This window comes from Canis lupus, chromosome 21, assembly GCF_003254725.2.
Source record: "Canis lupus dingo isolate Sandy chromosome 21, ASM325472v2, whole genome shotgun sequence".
Taxonomy (NCBI): Eukaryota; Metazoa; Chordata; class Mammalia; order Carnivora; family Canidae; genus Canis; species Canis lupus.
This window is the reverse complement of record NC_064263.1, coordinates 21,076,435-21,097,701: the sequence shown is the minus strand read 5'-3', so window position 1 is coordinate 21,097,701 and position 21,267 is coordinate 21,076,435. Positions and strand designations below refer to the sequence as shown.

Sequence of the window (21,267 nt, the reverse complement as noted above, 5' to 3'; positions counted from 1 at the left end):
CTTCTCCCAGTCTGTGGTATGTCCTCACATCACCTTTCCTCTATGCATGTTTCTGTATCCAAGTCCATCTGCCCCTTTAGCGCACAGTTTATACATTAAAGGCATTATATATGTTTGATTTGATCCTATCATCTCTATTGTGGTAAAATACACACAACATAAAATTTACCATTTTAAGTCAATGTACATCTTAAGTATACAGTTCGATGGCATTAAATACATTTACATTGTGCTGTTTTTATAATTACTTTAAATCATATTTTTGGAGATACTTTAAGAGCATCTTGAAGTATCTTGAAGAGCTTTTAAATTTTGATAAAGTCCAATTTATCTAGTTATTTCTCTTATGGGTTAAGTTTTGGTGTCATGTCTAAGAAATCTTTGTCTAATCCAAGGTCACAAATATTTTCTCCTAAAAGTTTTATAGTATTAAGTTTACTTAATACATGAAGCAAATCAAACTAAAAATTTTAAAGGAATGCATCTGTATCCACACAGCAAAATCTAAGAATCAGAGATTCTTCTCCAAAGCTAGGTTGGAGATTATGACTTCTTTATTCTCCAGGAACCCTCTTTCAGCCTGCAAGTCTCTCAATTCTTCTCTGTATAATTACCCAGGCCAACTCCTTAAATAAATACATCTGACTCCGTTTTTGCTGTTTAGGAACCTCATTTGGCTTCCCCACACCTCTTGGACAAAGCTCAGGCTCCCCAGCACAGCACACGAGGTCCTTCATAATCAGTTCTTTGCTCATTTCTCCCTCAGAGCCATGGGAACTTCTCAACATCTCTGTCTATGCTGTGCCATTTCTGCCCTCCCAGCCTTCATCTGTGGCTACATGATAGCACTCTAGCCAGAATGTCATTCCTTAGCTTACTTACTTTTGATACGATCTTGTAATTACTGGTTTATACTGCTGCCTTCTCTAAAAATTGTGAGCAAATCAGAGGTAACAACTAGTTGTCCTTAGAACCTAGTGCAGAAGCTGGCTCTGCAAAAAAGTCAGTAATGTTTCTTGAATGACTGTATACATATTATGAACTACTATCATGCTAAGCATTTTACATGAATCTCTTCCAATTCTTAAAAGAAACATATGAATATGTAGAATTATCCTCACTTTATACATGAGAAAACCAAGGACCGGTGGGAATTAATAATATGTTTGAAGTCACAAAGCTGGTGGACACCCTAAGTAACATGCAGGTGCTCTTCCCTTAATAGGATTTTCAAAGCTCTACATGAGAGCTCCAGCCTAATCTCATGCTACACACTAGCTCTTTGTTACCACTAGGCTCTCTTTGGTCCCTCTATTGTGCCATGCTTCCTTCCACCTACCACAGTTTCTACACTTGCTGCTGCCCTGCCTGGAATATTCTTATACTCCATATTCCCAACTCTTCTCTGCCAAGTTAGGGTCTAATTTCTTCCTCAGAGATCAGGTTCAGAAACACTCCCTGATTTGCTACACCCCGTTAGCCTCCAAAGACTAAGTGCTTCCATAACATATGCCCACTGGACCTCACTCCTTTCTGTCCTGTGCTCCTTACTCGGATGATTATACCTCTATTTGTGTCATATTTGTCTATCTCCCTCATATCTAAATTATAAGGTCCACAAGAGCAGCAGCGCCAAGGTTTTTGCTCACTATTGTATCCTCCTTGGCACAGTGCCTGGCAAATAATAGGTGGTCCATAAATACTAACAAACACACACACAAACAAAAAATCCAGGTAAAAAGGTCAGGGACCAAAGACTGGGACTGACAACCATTAGATACGTTTCCCATATAGCAAATCGCCACCACTGATAGAAGGCAGCTCTATTAATGTATTGGAAAAACAAATTCAAAGTAGTAAGAAAACAATTTTGACTATGCTAAGAAATTCCTAGTTATACAGTTGACCTGTGCAGATTTATTTTAGAACATGTTACTAAGCATCCAATACGCATTAGTTACCACATCAAAGGAGTATGATAAAGGGTATAACATGGTCACTCTCTTTAGGTAGCTCATAATCACATCAAGGAGAAGGAGTTAGATAAAATCTGCCAATAGCAATAAAATGTGAAAACTATAGTCATAGATACTTAAGCATGCTTGTGGCCCTGTGAACAATTCTGTACATCAAAACATACCTCAGAACAGAGCTCAGATATTTAGCAAACATTTCCTGAGCATCTACCTGTATCAGACACTACAAGGCACAAGAAATTTTAAAAAAAATGAAAGAAGCCAGGATCCTGTAAAGCTCTTAGTCTTGTGAAATAAAGAATTCAAAAATCAACAACCATCTTGATATATGCTAGACACAGGGTGACACATGAAGACAGAGGAGTTCTACTTAACCCACCTAGGATGGAGTTACTTAGGAAATATGCTGCCTCATATAGATCTGAGGATAAGCAAAGTCTATGAGGTAAAAAGTGGCAGTTTTTGCAGGCTGAAGGGAAAAACAGTGAAAGAAAAATGGTGAGGAAAAGCATGATGATTAAGGGAGTGACTCTGATATCAAGTTCAAGAGGAGGAATGGTGGGAAAGAATGCAAAAAGGAAAGGCAGGGCTAGGCAGCAAGCCCACCCACAGAGAACAATGCACAGAATGCAAACTTGTCTTCCTAGGAAAAAAATAAATGAAAAATTATAAATACAGACTTATAATTCAGGAAAAATTCTACCAGCAGTGCTAAGATAAGCAGCTGAGGAAATTGATAGGGAACTTCAAAATCAAAGCACCCAATCTGTTTTTTGAAGTATGGAGCAGAAATCTGTAATAAGTGCTAATGACTAAACACCCAATAGCTATCCTTTTCACAATATCTGACAAAACAAAACCAACAGAAACAAGAAAGAAACCCAGAGGCCAAATCTCATTTATTAATATTCTGAAAAATGTCGGGACTCACAAATAAATTCCAAATACTTTAGAAAAATAATTCAAGAACCACAAAGAGTTGTACAGCCTGGGAGGCAAATTTGTGTTCATATCCTGGCACAGCCACTTACCAGCAATGTGACCACAAACAAATTACTTTGTTCTTTGTAAAACTCTAGGGTTGAATGAGTTGATTCCCTAAGATCTATTCCTGCTGTAACATCCTACGATTCACTAGAAGCAGTAAATCAAATCAAAGGCTGAAAATAATTCTTCATTATTTAGTCCCCTGCCTTATCTATAACCACTTCTCTTCACATCACTTCAGCTCTATGCTGCTATTACAATGAATTTCTTTTAATTCCTTAAATGCATCATACTCACTCTTACCTCTGGATCCACAGACACTGCTCCCTCTGGTGCCCTTCTACCCTACCATCAGTGCCATTCCTTCCTAAGAAAAGGAACTCCCCAAGTTTTCCTCCTCCAAGTGTTCACTATAGCATTCCTTCCTCCCTTCCCATCTCCCAACCTTACCTCAGGCAACCCTGTCCTTTCCTGATCACAACAATACTGAGCTTTGAGTTTCCTGTTTAACAGTAAGTCTCCTCCACCTTGGTGGAGTTGTGCGATCGTGCTGCTCATACACTATTGCATCACTAGTACCTAGCACAATGCTTGGTTTAAATATTTACTTACTTATTTATTTGAGAGAGAAAGAGAGAGAGAGAGAGAGAGAGAACTTGTGCATGGGCATGCAGTGAAAGGGGGCAGAAGGAGAGACAGTCTGCATGTTGAGCACAGAGCCTGACGCAGGGCTCATAACCCTGAGATCACTACCTGAGCTAAAATCAAGAATTAGATGTCCAACCGACTGCCACCATGGCACCCCATAATGCCTGGTTTAAAAATAAAGTGGCTCTCAGGAAGTACTGATGAAGAAATGAGTAACAAACTATGAAGACTCACCTCTAACACAGCCAGGACAGTATCAAGCTGATCCTCTCGGAGAGTGATATTATTAGAAATTTTTCTCATGGTGTGTATGGACTGCAGACGTACTTCCTCAATTTCATCATTAAACATGTCAACCAGGAAATCAAGGCACTTCTCCGCAAAAGAAGGTGAAGATTGGGCCAGCATGCAGAGAGCCTCCACAGCAGCAATGCGGACCTCTAAACACAGGGAACAAATAACACTGCATATCAGGTTAAGAGCCATAGGACAAATCCAAAAATTCCTTTTCATTCAGGTTTGTCTTTTGCTCTCTACTCCTCTTAGTTAACAAAGTCTTTCTGGGAGATCTCCTCCATGCCCACATATTCACCTATCATCTTCACACTGACCTAAGAACAAAGACTTTGGTGTCACAGGGACTAAGATTTACAACCTGAGTCGCAGACATGTGATCAAGTCACACATCTATCTCTATTATCTGAATTTCTTGATAACTAAGTTCTTATATACCCCAGTCCTCCAACCACTGTACTCCATTCAGTACTTTTTTAAAAAGCAGATTTTAAATAATTAAGATTAAAACAGACTAGATATTATTTTCTCATCTTAGAAATAAGATTCAGCAAAGTGAATTAAGTGGCCTTAAGGTGAGTGAGAGCGGAGATAAGACTAGTATCTAGGTCTGCTCATTCTAGACTATCATTATATAGTGGTTAAGGATACAAGCTTTAGAATGATAAAGGTCTCACAGTAAGTTGTGAAGAGTAATTCCTCCACTAACTTGAAGGGTGATCTTGATTAAGTAACTTAACTTCCTAGCACCTCAATTTTTTCACCTTGAACAGGGATAATACTCATTTCCTTACAGAGTAGTTAGGAGGACTAAATGACATAATGTAGGTAAAGCATGTAGTACAGTGCCTGGCATATGTTAAAAACCCAGTAGATGTTAGGTACAGCATAGGTATCCATCTCACAAGCACCTTGAAAACAGAGGCATGTCTTCTACCTCTTTATGGCCTGAACATATATAACAGTAAAGTCACTGATCCAGAAAGCCCTTCATTTGTTCACTAGTAATGTTTCCTGAATGTGTACTACAAGCCAGGCCCTGTGCTAAGTGCCTTGATACAAAGATGAGAGGTGAGTAAACTACAGACAATGCTCACAAGACTTCCATATGTGCTTGTTTTGTTCCCGTGGTTCCCACATGGTTCTGTAACAAAATGTATAGTTTCAAAAAAGAAAGAAAACCCACTCAAACTGTGGTTAAAACTCACGAATATAATTTGTTTTTTGTATAAGAAAGGTTTTATAGATACTTTAAAAGCAGAGTTACTACATTATAGGGTGATGACTCAGAATTTTCTTGGTTGTGATGAATTCTTCCTTTCATCAGAAGGAAAGGATTTGCTACATTTCATAATCATGTAATTTAAACATGAAATTGCTAATAATTACAAAGAAAGCCAGAGATGGACCGAAATGTGTTAAATGTTGGCTCTTCTGCCTAGGGCTTCCGCCCATTATACCACACTAACTCATACGTAACTCTTGCAAGTCCACAAAGCAAATCACAGGGACACTTCTGATCAGCATGAGATGATCAGTACGGACGTGAGCTGATGCAATTCCAAGCGGAAGCAAAGAAACTTGGTGTTTCACTTTGTATGTGTAGTCTGGTAAATTAACTATTTCTACTGGACTCTTGGGAATGTTGAAAATGTATTACGGTCTCCTTAAAGGGTCCAGGGCAGAGAAAAGGAATCAGCTATGCCAGAGGGGAGGAAAAGGATCCTCTGGTGCCTTATCATATGTAATCAGATCCTGGCTTTGCAATTTGCTAAGTATGTGTTTAGTACTGAAGACATAAAGATGAGCAAGAAAGAGACGGTCTCCCAGTGCCTACAGAAAAGAATAGTTAATTGTATTACAAAGCGATGAGTGGTACAATGAAAAACACAGGGAGTATAAGAATATGCAGAAGAGGTATGCAGCCCACTAAACAGGTTCAGAGGCAGCTTTCTGGAACAAGTGACCTCTAAAACAATACCTAGAGGAGTTGCTAAGCCAAAAGAAAGGAAAAAGGTCTTTCTAAGTAGAGAAATCGTATATACAAAGAGAGGGAGAACATGGAACAACTACAGAACTATAAGTATGTGTGATACTAAAGTCCACAGCTAATGAAATAAGGCTCCATTTCATTCCCAGCAATGTGTCCCAGAATTTTAGAAATATGATAAAATTAGAAAGCTGCCATACCTGATCCTGGTTATGATCTATTTGCTTTCCAAAGTTAAGTTCCTTTAACTAATGCTTAGTGACAAACTGGGGCACCTGGATGGAGAGTCTGACTCTTGGTTTCGACTCAGGTCACAGTCTCAGGGTCGTGAAATGGAGCACCAAGTTGAGTTCCATGCAGTGTCCGCTTGGGATTCTCTCCCTCTCCTTCCTCCTCTGCCCCACCCTCCACTCATGTTCTCTCTCTCAAGTAAATAAAATAAAATCTTAAAACCATTAGTGACAAACATATGTAGAACTAAATGAAATAAACATTAATGGTGACAAAATTCAACTGTAAAACTAAACAAAGCAAAAATGCTAGTAGAAACTAAATAAAACAGTTTCATTAGTCGTCTTAGGATAAAATGGCTATTAAAACTGGACTTCCTTATTACGAAATCCATTTAAAGTATAATTCATGTATCAAGTTCACAAAGAACAAAAAAGCACAGGTTGCTTTAACTAATTTCTACATTCAAGTTTCATCCATTATCCAAAGTACACTGAAAGATGAAACCTTTCATAAACTGAAATGATGTAAAGCAGAGTATAAACAATGTAAAGCAGAGTATCCTCCACTTTGTAGAAGTTCACGTTGTGTCACCTTTTACAAAAGATTTACATGGTCATAGTGACAACTTTTTTCCATAAAAACGAAAGTACTCCTTGGATTTCTTTTGGTTAACAAAAACAGGTACTAATATAGGTCTTTCATAAAACCAAAGTGGCATAATGCAAACTTTAAGAAAGTGGGGAAGATACCCACTCATGAAAACCATATGCAAACTAGATAAGGTAACCCAATTCTTGTATCTTTTAACAGAAAACTGTCTTTCAAAAGTAATTTTCTTGCCCTTCTAAGAAGTTATATTCTGAGGTAATTTTTTATAGGCATTTTAAAGACCTGAGTTCTAATCCTCTGATACAAATCTACTTTAAAATCTGGACAATCAACATTAACTCTCCTGGTCTGTTACAATTAGTGAAAATTTCACTAAAATTAGTGAAGAGACGGTTATAGTCAACCATCTCAAAGCAATGACATTCTTTTTTTTTTTTCTTTTGCAATGACATTCTTTATGTGAGAGAGATAGCATCATATTATGGAAATTACAAGGGCTTTGCAGAACTTCTATTTTGTTTACGATGGCCATTAACAAGGACTAGACTTATCTTTTTATATGAAACAACTAGAAACAGAAATAAAAATCAGAAACAACAGTATTCAACACACTAGACATCAATAAAGGGTAGTGATCCCTGAGAGACAGGAAATAAATGAAGTGGGCTCTAGAATTATACCAGTTTATCATCTGGAAAGAATTTCCAGATTCTAGATATCCCTGAGTTGAGAAGATAGAGCTGGGAGTCTGGAAAGGCCAATGTGGATAGAGTTCATAAGGCAAAGTACCAGAAAGGACAGAACTACAGAGAGAAAGAACACTTTGGAGATCTGCAGAGCATCTTCCTCAAGTTATCAGCTGAGTTCTGATTTACAAAGAAATTGCAGTCTGAGAAAGAACCACTAAGAACTAGAGGGAACAATCTCCAAAGCTCACAAATGGTCTACCATTGTTTCTTCAGAAGAGTTTGTTTGATCAGCCACTAGAAAGGATGAATAACCACCATTTGCTTTGACGCGGGTATTATGGAGGGTATTATGTTGACTGAAGTAAGTGAATCGGAGAAGGACAATCATTATATGATTTCACTCATATGGGGAATAAAAGAAATAGTAAAAGAGATTATAGGGGAAAGGAGGGAAAATGAGTAGGAAAAATTAGAGAGGGTGACAAAACATGAGAGACTCCTAACTCTGGGAAGCAGACAAGGGGTAGTAGAAGGGGAGGCGGGCAGGGGGATGGGGTGACTAGGTGATGGGTACTGAGGAGGACACTTGACAGGATGAGCCCTGGGCATTATACTATATGTTGGCAAATCAAACTTCAATAAAACAAAAATATAGGGCAGCCCGGGTAGTTCAGCGGTTTAGTGCCGCCTTCACCCCAGGGCCTGATCCTGGAGACCTGGAATCGAGTCCCACATCAGGCTCCCTGCATGGAGCCTGCTTCTCCCTCTGCCTGTTTCTCTCTCTCTCTCTCTGTGTCTTTCATGAATAAATAAATAAAATCTTTCAAACAAAACAAAACAAAAAATATATATATATATAAAGAGAGATGGGTACTAAAAATAAAAAGAAGAGCTTGAGGTGGGAGAAAAATAAGCCCTAGATGAAGTGCTGCTTCAATTCCCTTTAACAAAGCTTAAAACTAAGACCCAAAATAAATGCAACCCAGAACAAAGCTCAAGAATATTTATAGGGGGCAGCCCCGGTGGCGCAGTGGTTTAGCGCCGCCTGCAGCCCAGGGCGTGGTCCTGGAGACCCTGGATCAAGTCCCATGTCAGGCTCTCTGCATGGAGCCTGCTTCTCCCTCTGCCTGTGTCTCTGCCTCTCTCTCTCTCTCTCTGTGTGTCTCTATGAATAAATAAATAAAACCTTTTAAAAAAAAGAATATTTATAGGAATATAAGAATATTCATTACCCAACACAGTAAAATTCACAATGGCTGGCATCCAACTGAAAATTACTAGGCATGCATTTCTGAAGTAGGAAAATATCCGTAACAAGGAGAAAAATCAATCAATCAAAACCAACACAGAAATCACACAAACAATAGATCTAGTAGACAAAAACAACAGACCTAGTAAACAAAAATATTAGCATAGTTATTATAAATGCATTCTCTGTTGACAAAGTTAAAGAAAAGATCAAGCAGATTAAGCAGATACATGGGAGATACTAAACAAACTCAAATTCTAGTTGAATTTATATGAATGAAAAATATTATGTCTAAGATGAAAAATATACTAGATGGGATTAAAATCAGATTACACATGGCAGAAGAAAAGATAAGTGAACTCCAAGACAAAGCAATAAATATCCCAAATGAAACAAGAAAGAAAAGACAAGATAAAAATAGGGATGGAGGGGTGCCTGGATGGCTCAGTCAATTAGGTGTCTGACTCCTGGTTTCCGCTCAGGTCATGATCTCAGGATTGTAATATTGAGCCCTGCATTGGGATCCATGCTGGACACAAAGCCTGCTTAAAACTCTCTCTCTCCTCCTGCCCCTCCTCCCACTACTTCTCTTCAAAGGGGGCCAGGGTGTGGGGCACCAATGAGCTACAGGACAACCTGTAGTAGTCCACTGTATGTGTGACTGGAGTCACCAAAGGAATATGGGACAGAAAAATATATGAAGAAATAATAGCAAAAGATTTTCTAATCTGATAGAAAATTATAAACCCACAGATCTAAGAAGCAACAAACTTCAAGCATAAGAAGCATGAAGCAATGACACCAAAACACACCACAATTAAACTATTTAAAACCAGTGACAAAGAGAAAATTCTAAAAGCAACTAGAGATAGATAAAGAACATGTAGTGTATGTATACAATAGAATATTACTCAACCATCAAAAAGAATGAAATCCTGTCATTTGCTACAATATAGATGGAACTAGAGTGTATTACACTAAGTGAAAGGAGTCAGTCAGGGAAAAACATATACCGTATGATTTATATATGGAATTTAAAAAACAAAACTCAAAAAAAAAAAAACTCATGGAACATAGAGGAAGGGAAGGAAAAATAAAAATAAAAACAGGGAGGCAAACCATAAGAGACTCTTGACTATAGGGAACAAACTGAGCATTGCAAGAGGGGAGGTGAGTGAAGGGTAATTGGGTAATAGTCATTAAGGAGGGCACTTGATGTAATGAGCAGTGGGTGTTATATACGACTGATGAATCACTAAATTCTACCCCTGAAATAATAATAAACTGTATGTTAACTAATTTGAATTTAAAACTTTTTTAAAAAGCAACTATAGGGGGTAGCCCTGATGGCTCAGTGGTTTAACGCTGCCTTTAGTCCAGGGCGTGATCCTGGAGACCCAGGATGGAGTCCCAGGTCAGGCTTCCTGCGGGGAACCTGCTTCTCCCTCTGCTGTGTCTCTGCCTCTGTGTGTGTGTGTGTGTCTCTCATGAATAAATAAATAAAATCTTTAAAAAAAAAAAAAGGCAACTATAGGGGATGCATGGGTGGCTTAGCAGTCAAGCATCTGCCTTTGTTTGGCTCAGGGCGTGATCCTGGAGTCCTAGAATCGAGTTCCACATCGTGCTCCCTGCGTGGAGCCTGCTTCTCCCTCTGCCTGTGTCTCTGCCTCTCTGTGTCTCTCATGAATAAATAAATAAAATCTTGAAGAAAAAAAAAAGCAGCTATACAAAGACATATACAGAAGAACAAAAAAATGGCAGCAGACTTGTCAACAATGCAAATTGGAAAATTGTGGAACACCTAGTAAGACTGGAAAAAACAAAAACAAAAACAAAAACCCACCCTATTAAACTAGAATTCAATTTCCAGTGAAATTATCTTTCAAAAATGAAGGTGAGAGGCTCCTGAGTGGCTCAGTGGGTTGACTGTCAGATTCTTGGTTTTGTCTCAGGTTCATAATCTCAGGGTTGTGAGACAGCCCCGCATCCCCTCTGTTCACACTTTTTCTCATAAATAAATAGATAGATAGATAGATAGATAGATAGATAGATAAAATACATACTTTCTTTAAAAAAAAAATGAAGGTGAAAGAAAGTCATTAGTCATAATATAAAGGCTTTGAGGTCAAACATATCTGAGCTCAAATCTTGCGGCTGTCTCGTACCAGCTAGGTGACCAATAACAAGTTATTATTATTGGTATAAATAATATCAATTTGTACTGCCAATTATTAAGTGCTTACTATAAGTGGGTCATGTATTATGCCAAGTATTTTGTGTCTATATAATCTCATTTAATTCTTGCAATTCAGAAACATTTATTATTAATCTTGTTTTATGTAAATGCTGGAACCTAGATGGACTGAACCCAAAGTCCATGCTCTTAACCACTGTATTATACCACCCGGGCCTCAATCTTCTGTTCTTGAAATTAAGTAACAGTAGGTATTTCATAGAATGACCGTGAAAACTAAAAGAGACACTACACGTATATTAACCAGTGTAACGCCTGATACACGGCAGGCACTCAGTAAATGGGCACTGCTATTAGTATGCAGTCATACTTACCATACATCTCATCTTCCAATCCATGAACAAAGGCTCCACAAGCTCCTGACTCAATCAAGTTCACAGCTCCTGTATCTATTTCTTCTTTGGGTGCATCATCTCCCCATTTTCTGCCACTGGAAAACTCTCCTGAGCTGTAAAGTTCCTTGGCACGTTCATGTGCAGTGCGTTTTCTCTGTAGAGGACAATGACAATTACCATTTGCAAGGGGTTCATGAGGGAACACAAAAACGTATTCTGAGAACACAGGAAAGTAGGAAATAAGACTGCTCTCTGAGAATTACATTTTCAAAAAAAGTATTCAACTGATCAGAGCAGAGAAATGCAAATTCAGTGTAAAGTAAGACCAAATGTTCACAGGTCTGTCAGAGCTGATATTAATCTTATTAAAGATAATAAAAGAATGCACCGATCAGACAGGTAGTTTATGTTTGCCGTTGCAACACAGGAAAGGGAGAACCAGAGAGGTAAAGAATAGCAGTGTCCCTCTAGCACTATCCTGGCAGATAATTAACTAGCCCTAGAAAAGAATTTTTTTAGTCCCAGTAGAAGTAAGTCTGAATTTGGTAATACTTGTGCTCTATTTGAGTAACACTGCACTCACTATGCAAGATGATATTCTTTATATGATTTATAATGGTGGAAAAATGGGAGAATCTAAATATAGAAGACAGGGCTAAGAAATTGTCACATCTACTTAAGGTATTACACAATCAGTAAAAATACTAAGTATTAAAGTTGACTATATGAAAAAAGGCATACAATACAGTGATAAATGTAAAAACTAGACTGCACACTTATCTAAATACAATGATTTATTTATGTTTAAAACATGCATAAGAGCATGACAAAAGTCAATGTGTAGAGTAGTGGGAATATAAGTAAAATGTTTTCCTTTTCCTTCTATTTATCAAAGATTCTGTAATTCTTTATTATCACTTTTGTAATTTAAAAATTAAGATAGGGGCAGCCCTGGTGGCTCAGCAGTTTAGCGCCACCTTCAGCCTAGTGTGATCCTGGAGACCAGGGATCGAGTCCCGCGTCAGGCTCCCTGCGTGGAACCTGCTTCTCCCTCTGCTTGTGTCTCTGCCTCTCTCTCTCTCTGTGTCTCTCATGAATAAATAAAAAATCTAGGGGCGCCTGGGTGGCTCAGCGGTTTGGTGCCTGCCTTTGGCGCAGAGCATGATCCTGGAGTCTCAGGATCGAGTCCCACGTCGAGCTCCCTGCATGGAGGCTGCTTCTCCGTCTGCCTATGTCTCTGCCTCTCTCTGTGTCTCTCATGAATAAATAAATAAAATCTTTAAAAAAATAAAATAAATAAAATAAATAAATAAAAATAAAAAATCTAAAAATTTAATAAATAAATAAATAAATAAATAAATAAATAAATAAATAATAAAAATTAAGACAATGACATACTAACTCATATTTAGTCCTACAATTATATTAGAGAACATGGTCAAGGCTTAAAGGCATTCTATAAGAGGCACTTTGTTACTTTTCAGAAAAAGAATTTACTGATTCCTCCATGGAAATTGCTATAGAAATGGAATCCTAACATGTCATAAAATCTCACCTGGTCATAAATTCAGACCAGATCTTTGTAGTTTTTAGCAAACAGAAAGTTAATCTTGCCTCTGCTTTGTAAAATACACCTGTACAAAGTATTTCACTAAAATAATTTTAAATAAAATAATTTGAATTTAAATGACGTAATTTGTAATTTGGTTTAAGTTACTAAGATTTTTTTTTTAAGATTTTATTTATTTATTCATGACAGACACACACAGAGAGAGGCAGAGACACAGGCAGGGGGAGAAGCAGGCTTCACACAGGGAGCCCGATGTGGGACACGACCCCGGGACTCCAGGATCACGACCTGGGCCGAAGGCGGCGCCAAACTGCTGAGCCATGCAGGGATCCCCCAAGTTAATAAGATTTTAAACTAAAATGTAATTTAGTCACCGAACATTTACTTAACAAATATATGGGCTGCAAAATTAAATCCACACAACTTCGAAGACAGCTATACTGACTGATACTGGTTACAGAAACCCAGTTTAAGCAACAAAGAATCCAAGTTACCCTGAGATCTGACATGAGCTTCTTGTCGAGTGTCTGCTCCAAGAAATGCGAACTGACTTGTTCCATTGAGCCCTGTAAAGACAAAGAATCCAGAGCAAATTTACCAACTTTTAAGACCTGAACATTATCTTAAAATTCAAAGTCTGAGGTCAGCTTACATGGATAAAGATAACATTATTCTTGGCAGTAAAGATGCTGACTGGTTCTCAATCACCAGCAAAATAATAAAAACATTAGTAGCAGCAGCTAGCAACTAAATAGAGCTTACTATGTGTCATACACTGTTTATACATATATTAACTAATTTAGTTCCGCTATGAAGTAAATACTATTAGTCCCATTTTATATATTGGGGGGGAGGAGAAAGTTAAAAAAAGAAGGCACAAAGAGGGTTAAGTAATTCATTCAAAGTCACAAAGAGTATAATTTACAGAGCTAGGCTATAGACCCAGGTTCCAGAATCCTTTGACTCAACTGCTACTTTCCACTGTCTCTCCATTCCTTTTTATTCTAGTCTTCCCATTCATTTGTTCATTCACTTATTCAATGAACAGATATTTATTTAGCAATCATTCAACTATATGCCTACAGTTACTAGGAACAGTAATACAAAAGAGAAGACGTCAATTCCATGAATCAATGACCTCACAGACTAGTGAGGAAAACTGACAAGTAAACAGATAATTGTATTATGGTATAAAATGGTATAATACAATTATATTATTCCCAACAAGTTTTCTATGGGAAACTCAGAGAACAAACTACAGTGTGGAGACAGGGGAATTGTCACAAGTGCAAATGCATAAAGAGAGAATGCCATGTGGGAAACATCCAGCAGTTCTGTTGATTGGATGCAGGATAGGGGTACCAAAAATGAAGCAGGATGGTTAGGGATGAGATCATAAAGGGCCTTTTTCATAACCCTTTATCGTATTTGTTATAGAACAAGTTTGCCATAATTTTGAATAACCAGATAATCTTTTCCCAAAAAGAGCTCAACACTGCATAAAGTATTTTAATTCTATTTTATTTTTATTTCTAACAATCCAATGAAGAATGGATCCTTATTATTATCCTTATTATTATCTTTTTTTTTTTTAGGTAATGTCTCCACCCAACATGGGGCTCAAACTCACAACGTCATGATCAAGAGTCATATGCTCTACCAACTGAGCCAGACAGGCACTCAAAATTATCCTTTTTTAGATGAGAAACAGGCTGAGAGATTTGGTATCTTGCTTATTTCAAATAGGGAGAAGCAAAGACTTACATCTTATAAACATCATCTTAGTGGCAATGTGGCTAATGGACCAGAAGGAATCAAAATGAAGCAGAGAGACAGGTTAGCAGGCTATTAGAGCAGGTCCAAGACATTCTTAAAGAATATACTGGCAACCTTCTCAAATTCCTAAGTTAGTGAATATGGAAATGCTTATAGAGGCTCAGACTTCTCCAATCACATTTTCCATAGAAAGTTACATGTTCTTTGGGCATATCCTTATTCAAGTTAATGCCTCTCCCACAACTCCAGGAGAGCAACTGTTGTGCTATTTTCATTTAAGTAGTTTCAAACCTACTTTTTCCTATTTCTACATGGTACAGTTGATGGCCTTCTTTGTTACATAGATCTGAACCATATCAAATCTAACATTCATGTTCTTAATCTAAATATCAGTTTTATGAATAAGAACTCTAAATTTTTAAGACCTCCTCAACTTTCTCTTTAGTTTGATCACCAGCATTAACAGCTGACCTTTTTAGGGGGCACTTTTTTTCTAATAAAGAATTAAGTTTTTGCTTCGTCTTTTAAGTAAACTCTATGCCCACCGTGGGGCTTGAATTCACAACCCTGAGATTAAGAGCCACAAGCTCTCTGAGCCAGCCAGGTATTCCAAGAATGAAGTTTTAATGACTTCACAGTGAACTACTCCAATCCCTAATCTCAATGGCCTCCACCAGTGCCTTTAGCTGAGTTCTCTCCCAATGCAGTAACAAAGATGGGGTACTATCCAAATTCTGGCTTCAAAAAATTACATATTATCATTTACAAAAATTTCCTTTGTTATCTGAGAATATGTGAAGCTTTCCATTTTAGTCCACAAATACCAAGAGCCCTATAACATCATAATCCCCTTGAAAAATGTTGAGACCTAAACTAGTACACATCCAGTGGAAACAGAGAAGGGAGAGATTCAGGAGATGTCAAGAAAAGAGTTGATGACTCACTGGTTATGGGACACAGAAAAAATTCCCAAATGCCTCTGGGTTTATAACTGGGTAAATGATGGCATCATTCATGAAAATACTGGAGGAGTAGACATGACCAAGAAGATGAATTTGTCATAAAGGACACCTCAAAAATCAGAAAAACATCTATATTTTTGTCTACTTTAACCAAGATAAATACATTCAGATAAATTCCCTTCAAATGTACTACTACTACTACTACTACTACTACTACTACTACTACTATTCTTCTTAACAATTGTATTTATAACACTAAAAAAAAAAATGATATTTAACAAACTAGGGTTGTCAAACCTACTTTCAAAGCGAAAATTGCTCACTACAGGCTCCTTAATAATAACATAGTCTACGCACTAGCCTAGCCTCTAGCTTCTACCTAATTTGGTGACAGAGAAAAGTACTCCACCCCAATACCAAAAAAAGAACTACCATGTGAGAGAGAAAACTGCCACTAAGACATCTGCATTTGCCCTGGGAAAGTAGCCCTATGGCTATGGACATAACAACCTATGATCTGTCTGAAAATATTATCATTTTTTAAGGTCAGACACTTCTGGAGTCTTATAAAAAGGTTTAACCCTTACTTGAATAGGAGAAATTAAACAAGAAGAAATCACTGAACTAAGGACTACATTCTAGATAGAACACCAATTACCATGATTAATTTCACAGTAATGTTATATTATGAATTGTTCCATGGAGCTGCATACTTGGCAATCAAATTTTTTTTGTAAGATTTTATTTATTTATTCATGAGAGAACGCACAGAGAGAGGCAGAAACATAGGGAGAGGGAGAAGCAGACTCCCTGCAGGGAGCCTGATGCAGGACTTGATCCCAGGATTCTGGGATCATGCCCCGAGCCAAAAGCAGATGCTCACCACTGAGCCACCCAGGTGTCCCGGCAATCAACTTTCTTTGCCTCAGTAGGAGTAATGGATAACTGAAAACCAACCTTTCACATGGTTTTGAATTTTCTGAAACAGTCTACATCTGAAAGTTTTCATCCTGCTAGAAGCCAAGGAAAATGGATACTATTTTTTGTGCAAGATGGACTTAAACCTAAACCCTTATCATTTCATTTCAGTTCTTTTTTTAATATTTTATTTACTTATTTTAGTGAGAGAAAGTGACAGAGTGTGTGTGTGCACAAGCAGGGGGAAAGGCAGAGGGAGAGGGAGAAGTAGGTTCCCCAAAGAGCACGGAGCCTGATGTGGGGCTCGATCCCAGGACCCTGAGATCATGACCTCAAAGGCAGATGCTTAACCAACTGAGCTACCCAACACCCCTTCATTTAAGTTCTTAAAGAATCTGGCTTCTGCTTTCCTCCCGAGCTTTATCTTGTTGCACATCCCCCACATTTAATATTATCCACCTCCCCAAACCAAGAAGTATTAAACTGCTTGTACTTTAGTATGATATTGTAGTTAGTGTAATATTAGTATGCAATGTAAGTGTACTCCATCTGTACCTCTACTTATATTTTCTCCTTCCCTACTTATTTACCTAGCTATTTACCTAGTTAACTCATATTTATCCTTCAAAACTCAGTTCAGAATTCACCTCCTCCATGAAGCCTTTTATCATATGTTAAGAGCTCTTTCCTAGGAATAACAGGTGTTCCAGCTGACTGCTTATGTCAACCTACCAGACCTATCAACTCTTTTGAAGACAGAGATTATGCTCAATGTTGTTGACTTGATGAACATGTGGTTTGAAAACTATACCTGATGACAGTTTTGTCTACTCAAGTGTTGGAGTGGAGTAGTTTACCTCTTTGCTTACACAGTAGGACATTAACTGTACAACCACAGTTCTCAATGTGTAACTGGGTCATCACAAGGAAGAGATTCAACATGGATTTCAGATCATAAAGTGTCATTTACTATCTACGTAGTCTTTGATAAGTTACATCACTTTTCTAAACCTTATTTTGTTACTTAGAAAACAAACAGAATACCTACCTCCAAGAGTTTGAAAGAATTCAAAATTATCCACAAAAACTAAGTGTTTATAAGAGTATATATGTATATATATATGTGCATATTACTAAAAATGCCTAGCTTAGTAGGCTAGGGACTATCAATAATAACAATGATTATTATCAGTAAGACTAGACTGTTAATTACTTTTGAAGTACAGACCTAATTACTTATATAGTTTGGATCTGAAATCATTGAAATTAAAACATAAAGCACCTGACTCAAGTCAGAGTCATCTAAGTGGAAACCCTTTTAATTCATGTAATTCATTATTCATACAGCTTCACATAGATAAATCTCAGATCCTGTGGGATTCAAAAATGAAACATGAATGACCCTGCCTTAAGGATTACTCTTCTAAACTGCCTACTCAGAGGAAGAGGTATCACTGAACTATCTCTCTAAAACATCCCCCTCACACATAGACACACATTACAGATGCTTGATAAATGTTGAATGAAAGAATTTGATAATGACTGATTTATTCTGAATTTTAAAATATTCACCAACCAAAACAAAGCTTTAAAATGTGAATTCAAAACTAAAATCAGTAACAACTGGCTTAACTCTGTATTTTATCATGGACAAACAACATGATCTATAAGCAGGAAATACTGAAACCAACCAAATTCCTTATTATTATTCTATGAAAATGCTCCACACAAGTTTCAGCAGTTACCCCATAAATACTGGTCTTAAGAATAGGGTTATCACTGGATCTGAGTCCACACAATTGGGTCCAAAGTATTTAGCCAACAATCTACCAAGATTGTAGACTGGTAGAGATGAGGGCCATCAAAAGGGAAGTAAGTATCCAAAAAAGAATTTCAGATTTTCTCACTCTGACATTTACATGCATTTTTATAATATATATACATACTATAACCACTCCCAAAACCCCATGCTCAGTATAGTATTTTACAATTTATAAATATTTCCATAGAAAGTATCACATTTGGGAATCATGACAAGTCTATGAGGTAAACATGAGAGAATATTAACAGATGAGGAAACTTAACAGATGAAGAAACAGACTAAGATCAACTAACAGATGAGGAAACAGACTAAGATCAACTAACATCTCCAAGATAACACAGTTAAAGAATAAGGTGAGTAATAATACACCAACACTTCTTCTTCCGTAAGATAGTTCTATCTCTGAAAAGTTTGTTTTGGCTTGTTTTTTTACAAAGGTACCATGAGTCACCAAAGGTAAAATAGTAGGACAGTATCAGGCTAAAAGTCAGGAGATTAGGACCTGAAATGCATTCTACAACTTTGTATCTGTATAGGTTGGGTAATTTACTTAACATCTCAGAGCCTCAGTTTTCTCACCCAGAAAATAGGAGTAACATCAATTATCTTGCTGGTTACTATGAAGAGTAAATGAGATAATGAAAATGGCCTGAGAGCAAACGATCTAGGCCATAACAGATGCTTAGTAAAGCAACTATTTTTATTATATTCTCCATTTTCTTTAGGCCTTGGCTGTCTCATATGCTAACAAGGTTAAGTAGGATTATCTTTAAAATTCTAATTCAAAAGACTACTTCATAGGAAAATGAACCATTTCTTTTACTTTTAGAAATACTAGGGTTTCTAAAAGTGGGTTATACCTGTCCCTATCTGTAGTTTCTCAAAATATTTGTACAAGTGTAACAGGCAACATGTTCATGAAAGAAAGTATAACTTACCAATAGTTTTGCAGCCTGAACTCGAACCACCCAGGAGCCATCACTGACCATGTGACAAATTTTTCCAAATGCATCATCAACTAAGCGAATTTCTTCATTAGAAGAAGGAATGGGGACAATGCTAAATTAAAAGAAAAAAACCACAAATAACAAACATGAGCCTAAAGCTGCAAGTTCAATAAACTGAGAATAGCCAATGAAAATTTGCACACACACACACACACACACACACACACACACACAATGACAATTGAGTAATTCAAATGTTAGAGTGATTGGATACATTTCAGAGTAAAGAAATCACCCTAGGAGTATGAAATAACACTTTTCGTTACACTGCAAATTTTCAATGTCTTGAACAAGTGTTTAACCCACCAAAGGTTCAAAGATTTACAAAGATACCAAAAACTAGCTACCACAGAATATTTTATATCTTTAAGTTTATTTTCTCCTAAAATTGCATTGCTGTCAGTAACAGTAAACCATAAAATAAATCAATATAAAACAAATTTTTAAATCTGGTCCTAGAAGAAGCAATTTCCAATTAGTCTTTTTTTTTCTTTTTTGGGGGAGAATTTATAGGTTACTAACTCATTCTGGTTTTCCAATTTTAGCAGGCAGTTTAATGAAGAGAAAAAACACTTTCTTATAGAAGGAACTCTTCTATAAAACAGAATAATAATATTTGTCTCTACTTCGAAGAATCATTGTGAGAATCATTTAATTACTATGAAAACATTTTTAATGAGGCAAGCACTACATAAGGATCATTATTCTCAAACTCACCTAGTGTCTTTATCTGGCATTTGTATTCACTAAAATAGGCCCCAATCTTAAAGATTAAAAAAAGGGTGAGGACAGTGCTAGATAGTACTTGAGAAAGACAGTCCAATCTCTTCATTTATAGATGAGGAGGCTGGGACCCAGAGGGGAAGTATCTTTCTCAGAGTACACTGAAAGTTCACAGCAGATGTGAAAAACAAAGACCAAGCATCCTGATTATCAGGATCTGTATTTTCCCCCATTCCACAATGCTTTCTAAAAATCTAACCAACATTCCTTTTCTGGAGGAGGGTTTTTTACATGATGGAAGAAGAATGGCTTAGCAATGAACAAAAGCTGGCTTACACCCACACTGACCTTTCAGGATAGAGCTGACTGACAACCCAGATAAGTTGGACTGCAGCACTGCGCACTTGTTCATAGTCATCAGACAACAATTTACAGGCCTGCAAACAAGAATTCCAAAAGGCTGTTAGTTCTGTGTCCTCCCAGGTGATGTTCAAACTATTTTCAAAATGAAGACAGGGTGGCTGGATAAGGATGCCAATCAAAATACTTGTGGGTAGTTTTAATTTCTTGAACCCTTGCCAACAAAGAATTCTTGGCCTCTGTCAGCCATTCTGGCTATGTTCTGTGTTCTGACTCCCACCCCAAGTCTGAAGGCAGAACCACAGATTGAAAGACAGCACAAAAGCCATCTAAAATAGCATCAATCCCAGTAAAGTCTGCTGGGAGCCCACAATGCTTCTCTCACAGTCTCAAACACCAAATATGGGTATTTTTTCCCTTTTCGTAAAATCAAAGCATAAATTTCTGACTGACAAACTGAAAACTCAAGCATCTAAATAAATGTATAATTTTAATGTTAAGCTGCCAGAAGAGGCCAGATTTTTCTGCTCTACTTTGGTCTGAAATGGAATATCCCTACTCCACCAACACGGCAACACCCTGGACTTCAACAACAACACCTAGAACTACGTCATTTCTTGAATTTAACAATTCTATATTCTATGCTCTAATCATAACATGTTACTCTATCAACTCTTCCATTTCAACGAATTAATCCATCACATTTGTTCTTCAGTCCCACTTATCCTACCTATCCGTTTAACGAGGGTTCTCAACCTCAGTAGTACTGACGGTTTTGGACTGCACAATTCTTTGTTGTGAGAGGCTGTCCTCTACATCGTTAACATGTTTAGCAGCATCCTTGGCCTCTACCCTCTCCTTCTC

General features: G+C 37.3%; 1 protein-coding gene across 4 annotated transcripts in view; it reads right to left on the bottom strand.

Moving 5' to 3' along the window:
• Positions 1 to 21,267, bottom strand: part of INTS4 (integrator complex subunit 4) — a 110,880-nt gene that overhangs the window by 39,115 nt on the left and 50,498 nt on the right. For all 4 annotated transcript variants that reach the window (XM_025419542.3, XM_049098728.1, XM_049098730.1 and 1 more), the window contains 5 exons: positions 20,392 to 20,480; positions 19,252 to 19,372; positions 13,330 to 13,401; positions 11,245 to 11,419; positions 3,846 to 4,051 (listed from right to left, as the gene is read on the bottom strand). In XM_025419542.3, the coding sequence (XP_025275327.3) occupies positions 3,846 to 4,051; positions 11,245 to 11,419; positions 13,330 to 13,401; positions 19,252 to 19,372; positions 20,392 to 20,480 (663 nt within the window). The remainder of the gene's footprint in view (positions 1 to 3,845; positions 4,052 to 11,244; positions 11,420 to 13,329; positions 13,402 to 19,251; positions 19,373 to 20,391; positions 20,481 to 21,267) is intronic.